Raw genomic sequence first — 15,696 nt, 5'->3', positions numbered from 1 at the left:
AAACTGTTGTGAAATTGTAAATGTATTACATTGCAGTGTGCACATAATGTTATAATGCACACTGAAACAGGAATGCACATGCTTTTTGTTTTTGAAGTCTGTTCTTGGTTTGTTCCCAGTTTGAATAATTGTCATGTCCTATTACTTTACTCACCTTTTGCACTAAAACTGCCGGCTGATTTTTAGGTAAATGTGCACCCACTTCTCCACCCACGGGAAAATGACAAAACAATAGATTGAAATGCAAAACTTCTAAACGGCAGTGAGTGAGCGGTCTCTGCACACAGAGAGCTGAACACCAATGCTGCTCTGTGTCTCTCTCGTTTTTAGCTTTGAAGTGTAGCAGATTGGTTGGGTTGTGGCATGTTTCTAAAACATATGTTGATCGTATCATGCACACAGAGCTACAGTAATGACAGCATCTCTCCCATGATTATACTGCTGATGTGAAATTCCTACATTTGATCATATCGTTCGCTGCCATTAAACTGTAATTGTTCCAATGAAACATTTATTTGTATTTCTACTTGGCCGACTCTCCCAATGTATGTGTGCACACATGCTTGGACTTGTGTGTGTGAGGGAGACTGAACTCGACAGAGTGAGAGAGCTGAATTTAACATTCGAGGCACGATAACTCAGGTTGACACCGAATCAAAATGGGTAGAGTTGTTGTAGACTAAACACTGAAGAGAGATACCAACCCCAGACAGGGTGATGGAGACACCTGTACATGCTAGACAGCTTTTGCAACACAGTTTGCCCTGATAGTCCTTTACTTTACACAGCATGCCGATTTTAGAGCAATTTCAGTACAGTACAGATATCTGCTGCATGGATTCAGCAGTCCAATACTTTTTGTGAAAATATTTAACTAAAGTGTAACCTTGTCCACTGCCTGTCTGAGCCAAAAGCTACAATAAGAGACATTTCAATAGAACTGAAGCGCTGAGCTGATTGGTTGATACACAGTGTCGAGCTATAGAGCCAAAGTTTGCCTTTTGAGATCTTACTTTAATTTCCTGAGTCCAGCCATTGTTTTGGTTTCCATGGCAGCTATTCCATGTCAAAAGTACTTCCTTGTATGGACACACATGTGCAAGCATGAATGTGTGTTCTTAGGGATTCACTGACCCGTAACCGACCAACATTCACAGGTACCCTTTACAGAAGATGAGACACGAATTAACAAATGAAGGAAAAAAGACGAGGAAGAATGAGAGATCGCAAGTCTTTGGTACTGTAAAACATTTGTAATTTGTGTGTAATATGTTCGTATGCATATTTGAGTGTGTGGGCTGTCAGGTACTACGCCGTTTTAGTTAGCAGATGTAGCATTTGCTTCTTTATCCACACTAACAGTCACATGCATACAGTGACACAATTAAGCAGCATCAAGAGAAGCTTTGATGGTTCTGCTCATGAGCTCCGTTCCCACCGCATTATCTAAACACTGAAAACCTCTTTGCAACCTCAGCAGATTGGATCCCTTTGGCTGAAACATGGCTGCTTGTAGATGACAGTTCAAAACTCACACTCCCTGGTCTCTGACACCTGCAGCACTTTGGGAATCAAGAAAACTGTGACTGCATCCCTGTTCAACTGTGTGTCGATTGTGTAACTTTAGGGCAAAACTAAGTAATACATCAGCAACTACCTTATGCAACAAATATTTGGTGTGATGTTTTCTTTCTTTGTGAAGATATTTACTTGGTAGTGTGGGTATGACCTGCACTTGTAGTGTTTTCCTTGGCAGTGTGACATCCACATCTTCACACAACTCCTGCCCGCCCCCATAGTACTTCACATACACACACAGAAACTTGTGTCTACACATACACACACAGAAACTACACGTACAAACACACGGGCAGAGCTGTACAGAGTTATAAAGAACGTAGCATTAGAACAGATGTGCAGTGCATTGTGTTGTATTTTTTAGTGGGGTTGCGGGATTTTAATTTGATGCATTCAATCAGAAACAAGATTTTGTTATTGTCACTGTTGTTACTATTATATTGTTGGATGTAGTCAATGCTTTATTCCTTAAATGTTGAACAGTTAAAATTATTTGACACATGAATTTCTGCAAACTCGTTGCTAATAAGAAATAATATGTCAGGATGGATAAACTATGCTACATCTATATTTAAGTGCATGTACGTACTGTAGGGTCAGCTGGGAATGTACCAGACCTTATTAAAAGATAAAAAAGAAGCCCCCCACAAACCCCATGCATAACACACACACACACACAGCCATCCCAATATAGACTGCACACTCAAGCACACTTATTTACTGTGCAAACCTGCAGGAGTAGGCGGTGAAGAAGCACTAAATGCTGGCTGCCCTCACCCCCCTGGCTTGGCTGGATGGCACTGACTGATCTATACAGACAGGGGAAGGAAAGAGAGTTAGTGAGAGATGGAGAGAGCATGGGGGTGGGAGATGTAGCAGAGAGTGATGTGGGAAGTCCTACAGAATATATGCCTGCTCATTATGTGCAGAATCAGATCCGAAATGACATTATTACGTTTCTGTCACACTCAGGAGATATCTGCCCTCAAACTGTCCCGTGACTGACAACTGCAGAGTTTAGATTGTTTTGCAGTCATGTATTGGCTGCTGCGTTGTGTCTCCGTGCTGCTGTATGCACTGAGTGTGTATACTGTCTGCTGTGCGACATATGGCTTGCTTTGACATTGGTATTAATGCTTATAGTTTGTGTTTGCTCCACTTGTAAGCGCTCTCGTCACACAGATATCAAACATGCATGATGTCACTCTGACTCATGTGACTCTGGGCTTGGCGCCACATGCTCAGATGTGACTTTACATACACGCACATGATGTAACTCTCAGGTGGTCATGTAGAAATATATCAGAAATACATGAAATAGACTGCACTATGTATTTGTTGGGGAAATTATGTACATATATTAGAGCTAGAACAATCAGAGAATTAATTCGTTTGTCAAAAAAAATAATTGGTATTTATTAGTTTTAGATATTTAGCCAGAATTCTCTGGTTTCAGCTTTAAAGTGTGAATATTTTCTGGTTTTCTTAGTCCTCTACATTTTAGATCTTTGGGGTTTAGACTGTTGGCTTACACAAAACAAGGAATTTGAAGACGTCACCTATAGCCTTTGGGAAATTACAATTTTATGACATTTTACAGATTTAACAATTAATCAAATAATTACATAATTGAGAGATTTATTGATAATGTCAAAAAAATTATTAATTGCAGCCCTAACAAATATACTGTTTCTGTCATGGCCTCTCGCAGTGGATATTTGCTCAAAAAGTGAAGTCAATTGTTATAAACATTTTTTCTGAAAATTTACAGTAAAATAAGCTTAAAATTATAATTGTTTCCCAGATCCCATTTCATACTGTATATGAATGCAGTGAATGACTGTCATTCATTTCCATTTTTTACAATCAATCATTCTCTCTATTCTATTATCTTTCCAGTCGTGGAATGTGGTGATATTTTATGGTCACAGGCCTCCTCCCAGTGTCTTCATGATCCTATTACTTAACATAAAGTATCAAGATTTATTACAGGCTGTCTGTCAGGTTGACTGGCCTGCCTGGTACATTTATATAATTGTGTCCTTTCTCAGTGTATGCCCTGCTTATGCTCAGAATTTTTTTTTCTTTTCTTTTATATTATTGTTTGATAAGATTGTTTTGATATCTGTCCGTGAGGTGTAAGCAAAATAAGGCAAAAATTTACTGCCCAGTAATTTACAGTTAAATGGTTTAGTGTCTCATGGTGAGTTTAAAAAGATAGATAATGATAATGATGGGCCTTGGCATCAGATTCAGTAAGGTGCAGTCTGGCTTTTATGCAGACTTTATGCATTGGTTTTTATCTAAATGTAGAATACAAATAAATGATCTTATGTTTCGTTTTTGAGGGCAAGCTTAAAATTGTTCTCTCTTTAATGTGATGCTGTATTTAGACCTTAAGCATTATGTTAAGATGTATAAATGTTTTTTTTCTGCATCTTAGAACAACAGTTTTTAGGAAGTATGCTCATTTGTTTTGTGTTTTTTTTATTATTATTTTTTTTTTATTTTTGATTTAGGTGAGAAAATCGATACCACTCTCATATCTGTATGCTGAATGTAAAGCGATTGCCAGTAGACCATTAGCTCAGCTTAGCAGAAAGACTGTAAACTGTTTTACAACTCAGTTTTTGTACAGGTTAAGCAAAAGAGACACAATGTGTTAATAAGTGAGATTTAGACGTGCTGGTAGGTGGATTTTGTTACCTTTGGGCAGAGCTTGTCTTCATTTTATTTATTATACAGACATGATCTTTTCATCGCAGTCTTTAATCTGCTAACTCTCAGCAAATAAGTGAATATGTATGTGTTCCTTCAGATGTTCTGTGCTGTAACTGTTTGAAATCAGTTAATGGGGGATGGGATATGGCTGGTTTGGAGTTAGGGAAGCAATAGTTAATTTAAGAGTTAATTTCATGTTGAATTTCTGTAATATATTTGAGAGCTGTAATTACTTTTGATTCTCCTGGTCTCACTTTAGGAGGCTGTAGATTAAACCTGACTTTATGTAGATAATAAATGGTAATGTACAATCAGTGGTACTATAACTGCAAGACAAGCTGTTTCATTGCCTTTTTATGACTCCATATCCACTCTGTTTGTGTGCACAAAATGATGATTTTTTTTTGTGTGTAGTCTGAATGAAGACACACAGTGCCTCCTGAGCATTGCAAACAGGCTCATCTGAATTCTTAATAGGTTTACATTACTGCTGTCTGCCTGGCTCAGTCATATGGCGAGTCATGTAAAGGAATGCTTGGTTCAGCGGGTTAGCATCCTTTGTCATATGGTGAACTGAGCTCTGTGAGTGTGTGAGATGGACTGAGGTGTGCCTGTAGACATGGGCACTTGCTCTGTGGCAGGGGAAGGGTCTGCTCGACTGTGAGAGTTGAGGGGGAACATGTATTATGTCGTGTGGTATACTGCTCTGCATGAGTTTACTGTGTGCTGTTTGCGTGCATTTTAGGACATTAACATATGCCTCGTATGTGTGAGTCTGTGTATGCACGAGGGCATGATGTATCATGTTGTGATGTACACCGAAGAGAATAGCAGCAAGTCAAGTGAACATATTAAATGCTGATAATATGAATATACTGTATGAGAAAAGAGAACATACTACAGTAAGTCTCTTTACAGCACAAATAAATGAAGATGAGTCAGAGATATTTATGGTCATCCCCAAAGGCCTCTTTCCTCACTCTCTTTCTCTCTCTGTTGCTCTCTCTCTTTCTATTTCTGCTCTCAGTTCAACCTGCTGATGAATGAATAAATTGCTGGTTAATTGAGAGGGAATGGTTATTATTTGCTGTTATATTTAACATGCTTTCATGAGCCAGGAAGTGGCAATTTGCATAAATTTACTGTAGCTTCGAAAGCTAAAACTGTTTTGACAAGTTATTAGATGCTGGTTTCAGTATCTTAACGATCATTGCTCAATTACTGCTGTAGACCACATATATTAAATAATATGTTTTCCATTCTAAATTCAAAAAGAAGCATTTGTTTTATAAACATTTATATATTTGTATTTATTAACCACTAAAATCAAAGCCTTATATACACCAGCATATTACTGCTGCAGCAGTTTACTGTCGGTTCTTGGTCTGTAAATGCCTCTAAAATTGTTCACTTGTCTCTCTGTCACTTTCCGTCCATCCTCGTATGAATCGTTCTGTTCTCTCTGCTCCCTGCGGCGCAAGCATGCTCTGTCGTAGAGGCAGCAGCCGTGAGCTTAACTCAACCTTTTTACTTCAGTAACAAAGAGGCCCATGTCTCTCATTCTGGGCTAAGTGCTTCTCACAATCGGCAGTAAACTGTTGGGAAAACGAGCCCTGCAGCCCACAGTGCTCTTGCATTTATGGTGTCCACAGAGAACACAGAGCAAGGGATTAAGGACTCCCTCAGGCGGAAGAAGTTATCATGTGTATAATAATATATTGTGAGTGCGTTTGTCTGTATTGTGCAGTGGCAAACCGTGAGTATTAGAGCTGGGACTTCAACTCAGCGCTGACCGGTTTAAAGCCTACCACTTTCCAAACAAACACATGCAGTTGTGGGGGCTTCAGGCCCTCTGTTATTAAGTTTTATCTAATGATTGAGGTAGCTAACTTGCTCTCTTCATAGAGGCAACAAAAAATCTGATTGGATACCTCTTTCTGAAGCAAATTTGATAGAAAATTAGAATTAGAGGAGAATAATTGCACAATTTGAAATTAGAGGAGAAAAGCTATTAAATGAAAGAGATTAAATGTAACATTTCAAATGCTAAGGCCTAGAAGGTCCTGACGGTTCCCCACTGATGTTGTGCATTATAAGAATCCAATGGGCTTCTAAGGTGAAAAGTTAAATGACTTTGCTAAGAGTTGTATTGGTGGACTGATATTACAAATACCAGCCTGTGTGCAGAGCTTACAATGACCTGCCTCATGCATAAAGGATGAAGAGGTCCTCTCTCTGGTTTCATGTCTCCAGGGAGGTCCCAGGACTGTCCTAAACAGCTGAGTCACCCTGTGTTGGTCCACCTCCAGCGTCTCACACATCTCACTTCTCAAACATACACATACCACCTTTATCTAACTATGTGTGCCACTGTTTTCAGCTTCACTCCCAGTCGACCTCAACCTGCTGGCTTAATGTCCCTGTGTTCTCTCTGTCTTTGAAACAACTAGAGAAAGGCGCAACATTGAGTTACATCACTGGCTCTAATCTCTACATACCCTCTAAAAACAGCCTTTTTACTGAAAGTGTGTTTGTCCCCTTTTTAACCTCTGCATCACTCAGATATGTTCATGCCTTGAGAGCTCTCTGACTGGTACTTCAGCCTTGTGAATGAAGAGTTTTAGTGCCGTTTACTTTTATTTGTGCTTCTGCCTTTTCTTCTTCTGCAAAGGCACAATGCTGAGTTGCTAAAGTTTTTTGGCTCACAACCCCTGTGCACAGCCAAGCAACTTTTTACCTTTTGGTCATAAATTCTCTTCTAATGTTCCAAGCATACAACAAAAGTTTTGTTCTTTTCCTTTTAGCTTATGAGTAGAGTCTGCTAAATAGTTATTTTCCTGTCATAGACATCCAGAAGGTATAGGCATGTGAGCTGTATGTCCACTTAATTCTTTTTGTTCAAGAGACAAGAGCAAAATGTTTGATCAGTCTACCTTTATTAACCCTAGAGGTCTGTTTGGAGTGTCAGGGCAGAAAGATTTAACACAAAAACAAACAGCCTATAGACTTTTCAATCTTAATATGAGAATAAAGGGTTCTAAATAAAAAAGAATAGACGTTTTACTGCTCTTACCTTGGATGAAATTCCTAATACTCTTGTGCACCTGGTCAGACTTTCTCATATAGGAATGGTCTTCACACTGTTCTGTAAATATATGCTGGGACAAGTGTTGGAAAGTGTGAGAACCAAACTGGATCAGAATGAGGTCAGGACAAGGTGAAATTTTGCTGCTCTGGTTAAGCATGCTGTTCAATACTTTAGAGAGACACATTATAACCGAATGAGTGTTTTTACTTTTTATATTCAGTGGTAGTAAATTTAAAAGAAAATCGACATGCAACACTGATGAACTAGATTGTATAGAGTCACGCTCATATTCTTGGGCTCAACAAGCTTGACCGGCCAATCTAAAAATATCTGTGTGTGTGTGTGTGTAACTGTGTGTGTGTGATCCCATTTGTCGATCTCATCTCTGTGACTGGTATTTATGTAACATGTGCCTTTTAGTTTGGTTTTTTGCTTGGTTTATTCTTAACATTCTAATGTGTTCATAATTATAATACAAATTTACAATAGTAGTACAGTAGTGTCAGGCAAGAACTAATTTTCCTATGGTGAGCCTTGAGTATGACTGGGATGAGACACAACAGATCCATTTTACCACTCTGCACAGCCGCTAACAGCTCACACTATCCATATTGGTCTCTGGCAACCAGTTTAAAGGTCATGCAAAACATCGAGGAACACAAATAATGATATAAATGTCGCTTTTGTCAATATTGACATGCCACACATTGTTACCTCAGTACATTTTACAGAAACCATGAGTACAACAGTATAATTTTTCAGATTTACTGGCATCATAAACCAGCAAGATGACGAAACGGTGGTGACTCTCTTCCTTTGAAGTGGTGGTGAAGTCCCATTGTCCGTCTTTTCCTAAATGATTTATATTCCTTAAGTCCATAAGGGTCGACAGATCAAAAGAATCAAAAGGGTTTTTCTTAAAAGTATTCCAAGTTGTGACTATTGTCATGTGAAGTAAATTGCACACTTTGCCATTTGTTCTGTGACTGCTATCTGACTGACCGCAAAAGTTGCTGATCTTCTAGTTTAAACCCCTAGACAGAAGGGGTAAACCCTGTGAGATACCTCTGGCCTTAAGCCTTTGGGAAGGCCGAGGATAGTGATTTTTGGTCCCACCCACTGTAAATCACAATGTGATTGGTTAATTCACATGCCACTTTCTACCAAAACACATGTGGCCATAGGGGCTACAGGCCGTCTGTGCCGGTTATGAAGTCCTAACCAATGAGTGAGGTAGTTAACCTCTTCTCTGCCTAGAGACAACAAAAAAAGAAAAATAGGATTGGATAACGCTATTTTCATGTTTTTAGGACTGTAACCCTTTCATTTCTGAAGCACATTTGATAGAAAATTAAAATTAGAATTAGAAGAGAATAAGTATTAAATCAAAGAGATTAAATGTAACATTTAAAACAAAGACATGTTTGGTCTTCTCTGATGGTTCCCCACTGTTTTTTCATTGTCTATGTAATTAGTCTGACAAGTATTTACCTAGTTATTTATAAGGAATGAGTGATAAATTAAACAGTTCCCTAAAGGCCAAGATGATGTCTTCTGATTGGTTGTTTTGTCCAACCAACAGCCCAAAACCTAAAGATATTCAGTTTACTACAATACATATAGTCGCAAACATTCACATTTGAGAAGTCCGATACATTTTTACATTTTCTGCTTAAAAAAAGATTTGAATGATTAATCCATTGCCAAAATTGCTAATTTATTAAAACTAGTAATTTAATCTCTGGAGTAATGGTTGATATCTTGGTGTCTGAGGAAATTATGAAATTGCCATGGAGCTTTGTAGGGTCTGTAGAGGCCCAACAACAAGTTTTTTTCCTTGGAGTTTAATCCAGCTATGGCATTTGTTAGTGAACAGGTACCTATGACCTACTGAACAATGATCTGGTGTTTGGTGGGAATTTAAAGATAACGTATACTGTTAACATTATGATACAGTAAGTGTACTAAAACACAATGAGTACAAAAAATAACATTGTAGATTTGGAAGAATTATGCTGTATGTTGGAAGCAGTAACCTAATATAGTCCTGGATTTATTTCCATCGTTGTCCCTGGAGTTTCTACAGAAAGTTTCTTTCTTTCTCTATTGGGCACATTTATCAATACCACAGAGCTGTATTGAAATGCTCACATCACCTTAATTTGTTTATCCATTTGTGTCTGTGTGTGCTTCTCTATCTGTCCTACAGTGTGTTGTTGTCCATCCAACACACTGTATTAATACCATGCTCATGTTTTTTATGAAAATCAATCATATCTAATTCCTATTAACAGTCTATTCTTCTCTTTATTTTGTGTGTCCATAGGAAACAGTTGAGTATGCCTTCCTCATCATTTTCACAATTGAGACCTTTCTGAAGATTATTGCTTATGGTTTGGTGATGCACCAGAACGCGTATGTGAGAAATGGTTGGAACATGCTGGATTTCGTCATTGTTGTCATAGGGTAAGTCCTCAAATTCACTTATTTCAATTCATTTATTTTAAGGAAACACAGTGTCTGCCCAAGCAGACATCATATCAAATATGTATGTTTGCAGATCAGGCCATGAGGTCTTGTTATTTTAGTAATGGTCTTGAATTTGCACTTTGATCTCAGTTTGACAGTTGCGGTTTACAGTGTTTCTGAGAGAGGCAGTCAGTGTTACAGTTAAAGTTGCTTAAGCCTCTGCTCCAAGTAGCCAAGTGCTAATAGAGACCCTCATACACCCACAGTATATGACCCAGAAAAGACAGAGAGAATAAATCAGAGCTTTACCACTACTGGAGTGAGTCACCATCTCTCCATACTTCATCTCTTCTCCAACACTCCCTCCCATCGTTCCCTCTCCTCTCCTCTCACTGACTGTCTTTTGCTCACACTCTCCTATCTTCCTCTGCTTTGTCTCTGTAGCTCTTTCCTATTACTTCACCCTTCCATTTTGATCTCTCAAATGGTTGTACTTCATGATTTACACTTCCTCACCTCATGCCGCCCTCATTCCTATCTCCTGCACACTCTCCTCTTGTTATCTTCATCCTTATCACACCTACTTTTTTCTCCCCTCTATCTTTCTTCTTCTCTCTCCTGTCTCTATCTCTCCTCTAATACACACAGTCCACTGGGTAGCTGGGTCAGATCTCTGTCTGTATGCAGCATGCAAGGTTGATCTGCCATGCAGTCAAATGCAAAGACGGCTGCTCCTGCTGTGGAGAATGACCGTTGCTGCTAAATCATTGAAATAGCACACTAAGTATCTGATGTCAAAATCCAACTCAATATGGCTCTTAAACTTTTTTATAAATCCATGTCCAAGGTCAAGGTTCAGTCCGCTTCACCACAGGCTTCAATATGTTTGTATGTCTGAATGTAACTCTGATCTTAAGTGAGAGAAAAAGGTGGAAATGCAGGGAAAAGGCTTGGAGGGTATAAATTTGCAGTAAAGCCTCTTGACAAAGCCTCTGAGCCTCTGTAGAAAATTTAAAAAACAAGTGGTGAGAGATGTATTTAAGATTTATTAATGTAAAGTAAATTAGCTTTGCAATGAAGGAAAAGCTAAGAGGAAGCAGAAAAACATGTATTGAATTTGTTTTTATTTTTTAAATTTTGAGCGCATTGTTTGAAGTGGGGGTGAGTAATTAGGAGAAATTAAGCTTTTTATTTACTAAAAGGGCAATGCCATTGTGTTTGAAAATTTTAGCTCTTCAACTACAAATAATATATAATGTACAATGTAGCGCATTGTTTTGATTTTGCTCTCACCACTTTCATAGTGGTGTTTGCAGCTGCAGTGTACGTCTTTGTTCAGAAATTGAAGGTGAACCCGCTGTTTACCCAGCACCAAACAGAGAGTTTTGTAGTAATGGGGCTAAAACATGTAAAATCACTGAAATGGTCTTTTAAATATTGAGGAGAGAAACTGGGAGACATCATCTGACTTCACTGGTGAAGGAGTCAGATGTATCACTTTTGTGAAAGTGGCTCTCCTAAGGTATGTTCAGTAAAAAGGTGTTGATATGTGAGGGGTTTTTTATTTGAACATGACTCGATGAGTAATGAAACCCCAGTGGCAGGCGGTCAATCTTGCAGCTGTGAGTCAGTGGAACATAAGTCTGAGCAGACTGCGCTTATAGGCCCTCAGAACTCCTTCCAGCCCCTATCGGCAGCTTCATTCACCGCTTTTGGTCCACAGCTTTGATGTGATGTGTCGAGATGATTTCCCCTCTAGGCTAGGTGAGGAATGTCTAACTGACTGTAATGAAGCGTCCACTGCCATGGTGAGAGATTCGTTCACTGCTGATTTTAATTTAGGACTGCAGTGGGAGACTGTCTGTGGTACATTTATCTGCTGTATACAAACATGCTACTTAAATGCTTAAACTGGGCATTGAGCCAGAGGAGGTGAGATGCTGCAATATTGGCCTGCACCCTCAGCTTTGCCCTTGGCTTTATATGGAGAGGCCTTTGTATCATGTAGTACTGTATCACTAAGTAATAATTCGGTAAGGAAAAGAAAAAACTGGCATCATTTTGTCAATTCTTAAAATACTAGGCAGTTCATCTGAATGTGTTTGGTAACCAGTGTTTCGATTGACATTAAAATGTGCATTATATTTGATATATGTGCAGTACTCTTACTGTATGCTGGTGATATCAGTATGGTTTGTCGGTGGCTGTAAGGAAAACCAGTGACACTGAGCTTGTAGATTTTAACATAATGCATTCATTATGTCAGAAAGTAGTGGAAAACACACAGCTTAATTTGTATGTATAAATGTATAAACACTCACATGTTATACTGTTTTCCTCATCAAAATAATATCGTCACTTTCTTCTGTTTGTTTTCTGACAGACTCTTCAGTGTTGTCTTGGAGCTTTTGACCAAAGATGAGAAGCCAGAAGGTGACGGACCTAGCAACCATCCGTCGATGCATGGGCATGGGGGTAAACCAGGTGGATTTGATGTTAAAGCCCTTCGAGCCTTCCGTGTGCTGCGACCCCTGCGGCTGGTCTCAGGAGTACCCAGTAAGAACAAGAACTGCTGAGCTCCACATACCAACACACATGCAAGCGATGTCAACCCAGTGTGACCCAATACATAACATTTCCCACATATATTCTGTATATATTGTGTAATGGTCTTAGTCCTTCTTCCCAGTACGGGTAGGGTCCAGATGGTCTGTGTGCCATCCCTGAGGACTGTTTTTCAAGTTCTACATCAGCGCCCTAGAGACATGAGCTCCTTGTGTCATAAAAACAAACAAACTCAGTGTAAACACTTCTGACACATCTCTGAACTGAATGTGGTTGTAGATGTACTGATGTACACACTGAAAGTGGCTTTGAATTTGTAGAGTAAAGAAAATTGATTCACAAAGAGGGATGACAGTGATGACAGAAGGAAAAACAGTATTGTCGCACATTTTTTAAAATATGTTTTTATATTTACATTGATTAAACTGCATTTAAGCAGTTCAAATTTAAACAGGGAGACAGCAAAATATCAAACCAAGTTTGCAGCTGGATCATCTGGGGACTTTTTAGCAGGAAGAACGGGAATAGAGATGGGCAACTGAGTTCTTACTGTGCATATACTTGTACCAAGTAGAGCTGGGCTTCATATAATGTCTTTGTTTTTTTCTTTGTTTAGGTTTACAGGTGGTGTTGAACTCCATCATTAAAGCCATGGTCCCTCTCCTTCACATTGCCCTCTTGGTCTTGTTTGTCATTATCATCTATGCTATTATCGGCCTGGAGCTTTTCATTGGCAAAATGCACGCAACCTGCTTTATTCCTGGCACAGGTACGTCTTCTTGATTGTTTGTTCTACATATGAAATCTAATCGAGATTTTAGTATATATACACTGTTCATCATATTGTAATTTTGTAATATTGTAACAAGCAGTCATTTTATGTCGAAAATCCCCTGACCTAAAAAGTACTGTGCACTGATTTTCAACAAATACCAACAGCATTTCAATTTGATACTAAAGGTGAAACAAGCCGAATTTTTAATCTGACAGCACGTGTGCCCAGCTGAGCAGGTGCACACAATTCACCAAGACAAGTTGACATAATAGCTTATGTGCATTACACTTTGCACATACTGAAGCGCAGAAAGTCTCATACCTGGAGCTCTCGTAATATTATTTAAATCATTTTGCATCAAATGGGGGAAAAAACTTGATCAGTGTATTTCTAGTTTCAACACAATGACAAAAAGGTCACACTCCCACAGTGCATCATTTTCTACTAACAACAAAGTTTACACAGCTTGTGTGTTTCTGTCTAAAAACACATTTTGCTGTTTTGCTTCATCGTTTATTTTTTCACAGCATGTCTGTGGATGTCACGTACCGTGTGGGTGATAAAATGCAAGTCTCTTCAAACTCAACCTGGCCAGGTTATTCTCTCCAACGGGGGCTGCTTAAGCACTTGGCCTGAAGTAAAAATAAGACAATGTAAAAATACTTTATTACAAGTTGAAGTCCTGCATTTGATATCCTACTTAAGTAAAAGTACAGAAACATTATCAGGAAAATGTAGTTATAATATCAGAAGTAAAATATGGCTGATATTATATTTGACATTATTAGATTGTCAATACTGATGCATCAGTGTATTTTACTGTTGTAGCTGGTTGAGGTGGAGCTGGTTTTCACTACTTTACAGTTTGGTAGTTTAGTTCAGTGGTCCCTAGAGATCGAGACCATCTGAAAGGTCAGGAGATTAGTCTGAGCTGTTGTGAGATGATTAACTGGCGAGAAAAGAAGAAAAAAAGAAAACACAGTTCTGATAAGCAAAACTGTTTCTATATTTTTGACTTTTGTCTAATCTTTGTGTTTTTGAGAAATAATAGCTAACGCAACAAAGAGCCACACATATGTGCTGATTTTATGTAAGAGGTTTTAACTGAGAATGTATTACTACAGAATAAAAGCTTACACTTTGCAGATGAGATGGGAGGTGGTCATATCACATTCAATAAAAAAAGAATGCCACCTCTGAAAATATAACTAAACCCTAGAAAGACTCATTTTGTTGTAAGGTGCTGCAGTAAATGCTGCTGGTCATAGCCAGTGTTTATGCTAGAAACACTAGAATGGAGCATGGAAATACGGAAAAAAGAAAATTTCATCCACCGATTTTGCAGTCTTTCTAGAAAGTTCAGGGAAGGGAGGGAAATCTAAATGGAAAAAGTAAAGAAATGAATGTAGACCGCATATGAATTGTAAACATGATGGGGGGCAAATGCAGTGATTTTTGGCAGTTACATGTAATACATTCTGATGACTTCAAACAGATGTTTCCTGTCTTTCTGTAGATATTATAGCAGAGGAGGAGCCAGCTCCATGTGCGATCTCAGGGCACGGGCGCCAATGCCCCATTAACGGCTCAGAGTGCAGGGAAGGCTGGCAAGGTCCCAATGGTGGCATCACCAACTTTGACAACTTCCTGTTTGCCATGCTGACAGTGTTTCAGTGCATCACCATGGAGGGCTGGACGGACGTGCTGTACTGGGTGAGTTCCTGGCTCTGTCCTCCCGGTTCAGTAACCTGTGACCATCACACGCCTTCAGTCTTAAATGTCCGTTCAGATCAGACACACAACAGTGATGTGACTGACATTCTGACGATGAAGCTGCTGATAATTTCCTGAGGCAGCTCTTATCACTCTGATATGATTGATTGACTAAATGATTGAATGCATTCAACAACTCATCTAACTACATGATGTTATCCTTGCGCTATCAGTATTCCTGCAAAATCTCAATTTTTCCTGGTCTGAAGAAAAATCTACTATTTAACTTGTGTTCTGTTCTTCTTGTCTGACAGTTTCTAGCTTTAACAGCTTATTTCACTCTTTTCTTTCTCTTCATTCCTCCTCTCTTCCCCTCCTCTCTTCCTCTGTGGCAATGCTTGTTACTCCAGATGAACGATGCTATGGGCTTTGAGCTTCCATGGGTGTACTTTGTCAGTCTTGTGATCTTCGGCTCCTTTTTCGTTCTTAACCTGGTTTTGGGTGTGTTGAGTGGGTAAGCACCTTCTTCTCTTTACACACAGAGACCTTCTGCTTGGTTGTAGGCTGGAGGTACTCTGTTCCTGTGTTTTCTGTCTGTAAAGCAGCTTTGTTTGGCTCCTGTAGGTCAATGACGCCATCGGATGGGAGACACCTTGGATTTATTTTGTTAGCCTGATCATACTGGGCTCCTTTTTCGTGTTAAACCTTGTGTTAGGTGTGCTAAGTGGGTAAGAGGCAACTTGTGCAGTGGTTTGGACTGCAGTGTGTGTATGCAGTGGGTTGCTGT

The 15,696-nt window shown here is 39.1% G+C and overlaps 1 protein-coding gene across 9 annotated transcripts in view; it reads left to right on the top strand.

Annotated features, from left to right (window-relative positions):
- The window catches only part of cacna1da (calcium channel, voltage-dependent, L type, alpha 1D subunit, a), a 63,707-nt gene that overhangs the window by 14,591 nt on the left and 33,420 nt on the right, over positions 1-15,696 (top strand). For all 9 annotated transcript variants that reach the window (XM_071493866.1, XM_071493871.1, XM_071493872.1 and 6 more), the window contains exons 4-8: positions 9,714-9,853; positions 12,240-12,412; positions 13,038-13,190; positions 14,713-14,909; positions 15,320-15,423. In XM_071493866.1, coding sequence (XP_071349967.1) covers positions 9,714-9,853; positions 12,240-12,412; positions 13,038-13,190; positions 14,713-14,909; positions 15,320-15,423 — 767 coding nt within the window. The remainder of the gene's footprint in view (positions 1-9,713; positions 9,854-12,239; positions 12,413-13,037; positions 13,191-14,712; positions 14,910-15,319; positions 15,424-15,696) is intronic.

Source organism: Trachinotus anak, unplaced genomic scaffold, assembly GCF_046630095.1.
Source record: "Trachinotus anak isolate AG129_WGS33_773 ecotype Australia unplaced genomic scaffold, CSIRO_AGI_Tana_v1 ptg000013l, whole genome shotgun sequence".
NCBI classification, from domain to species: Eukaryota; Metazoa; Chordata; class Actinopteri; order Carangiformes; family Carangidae; genus Trachinotus; species Trachinotus anak.
This window is presented reverse-complemented; position numbering and strand designations above follow the sequence as displayed.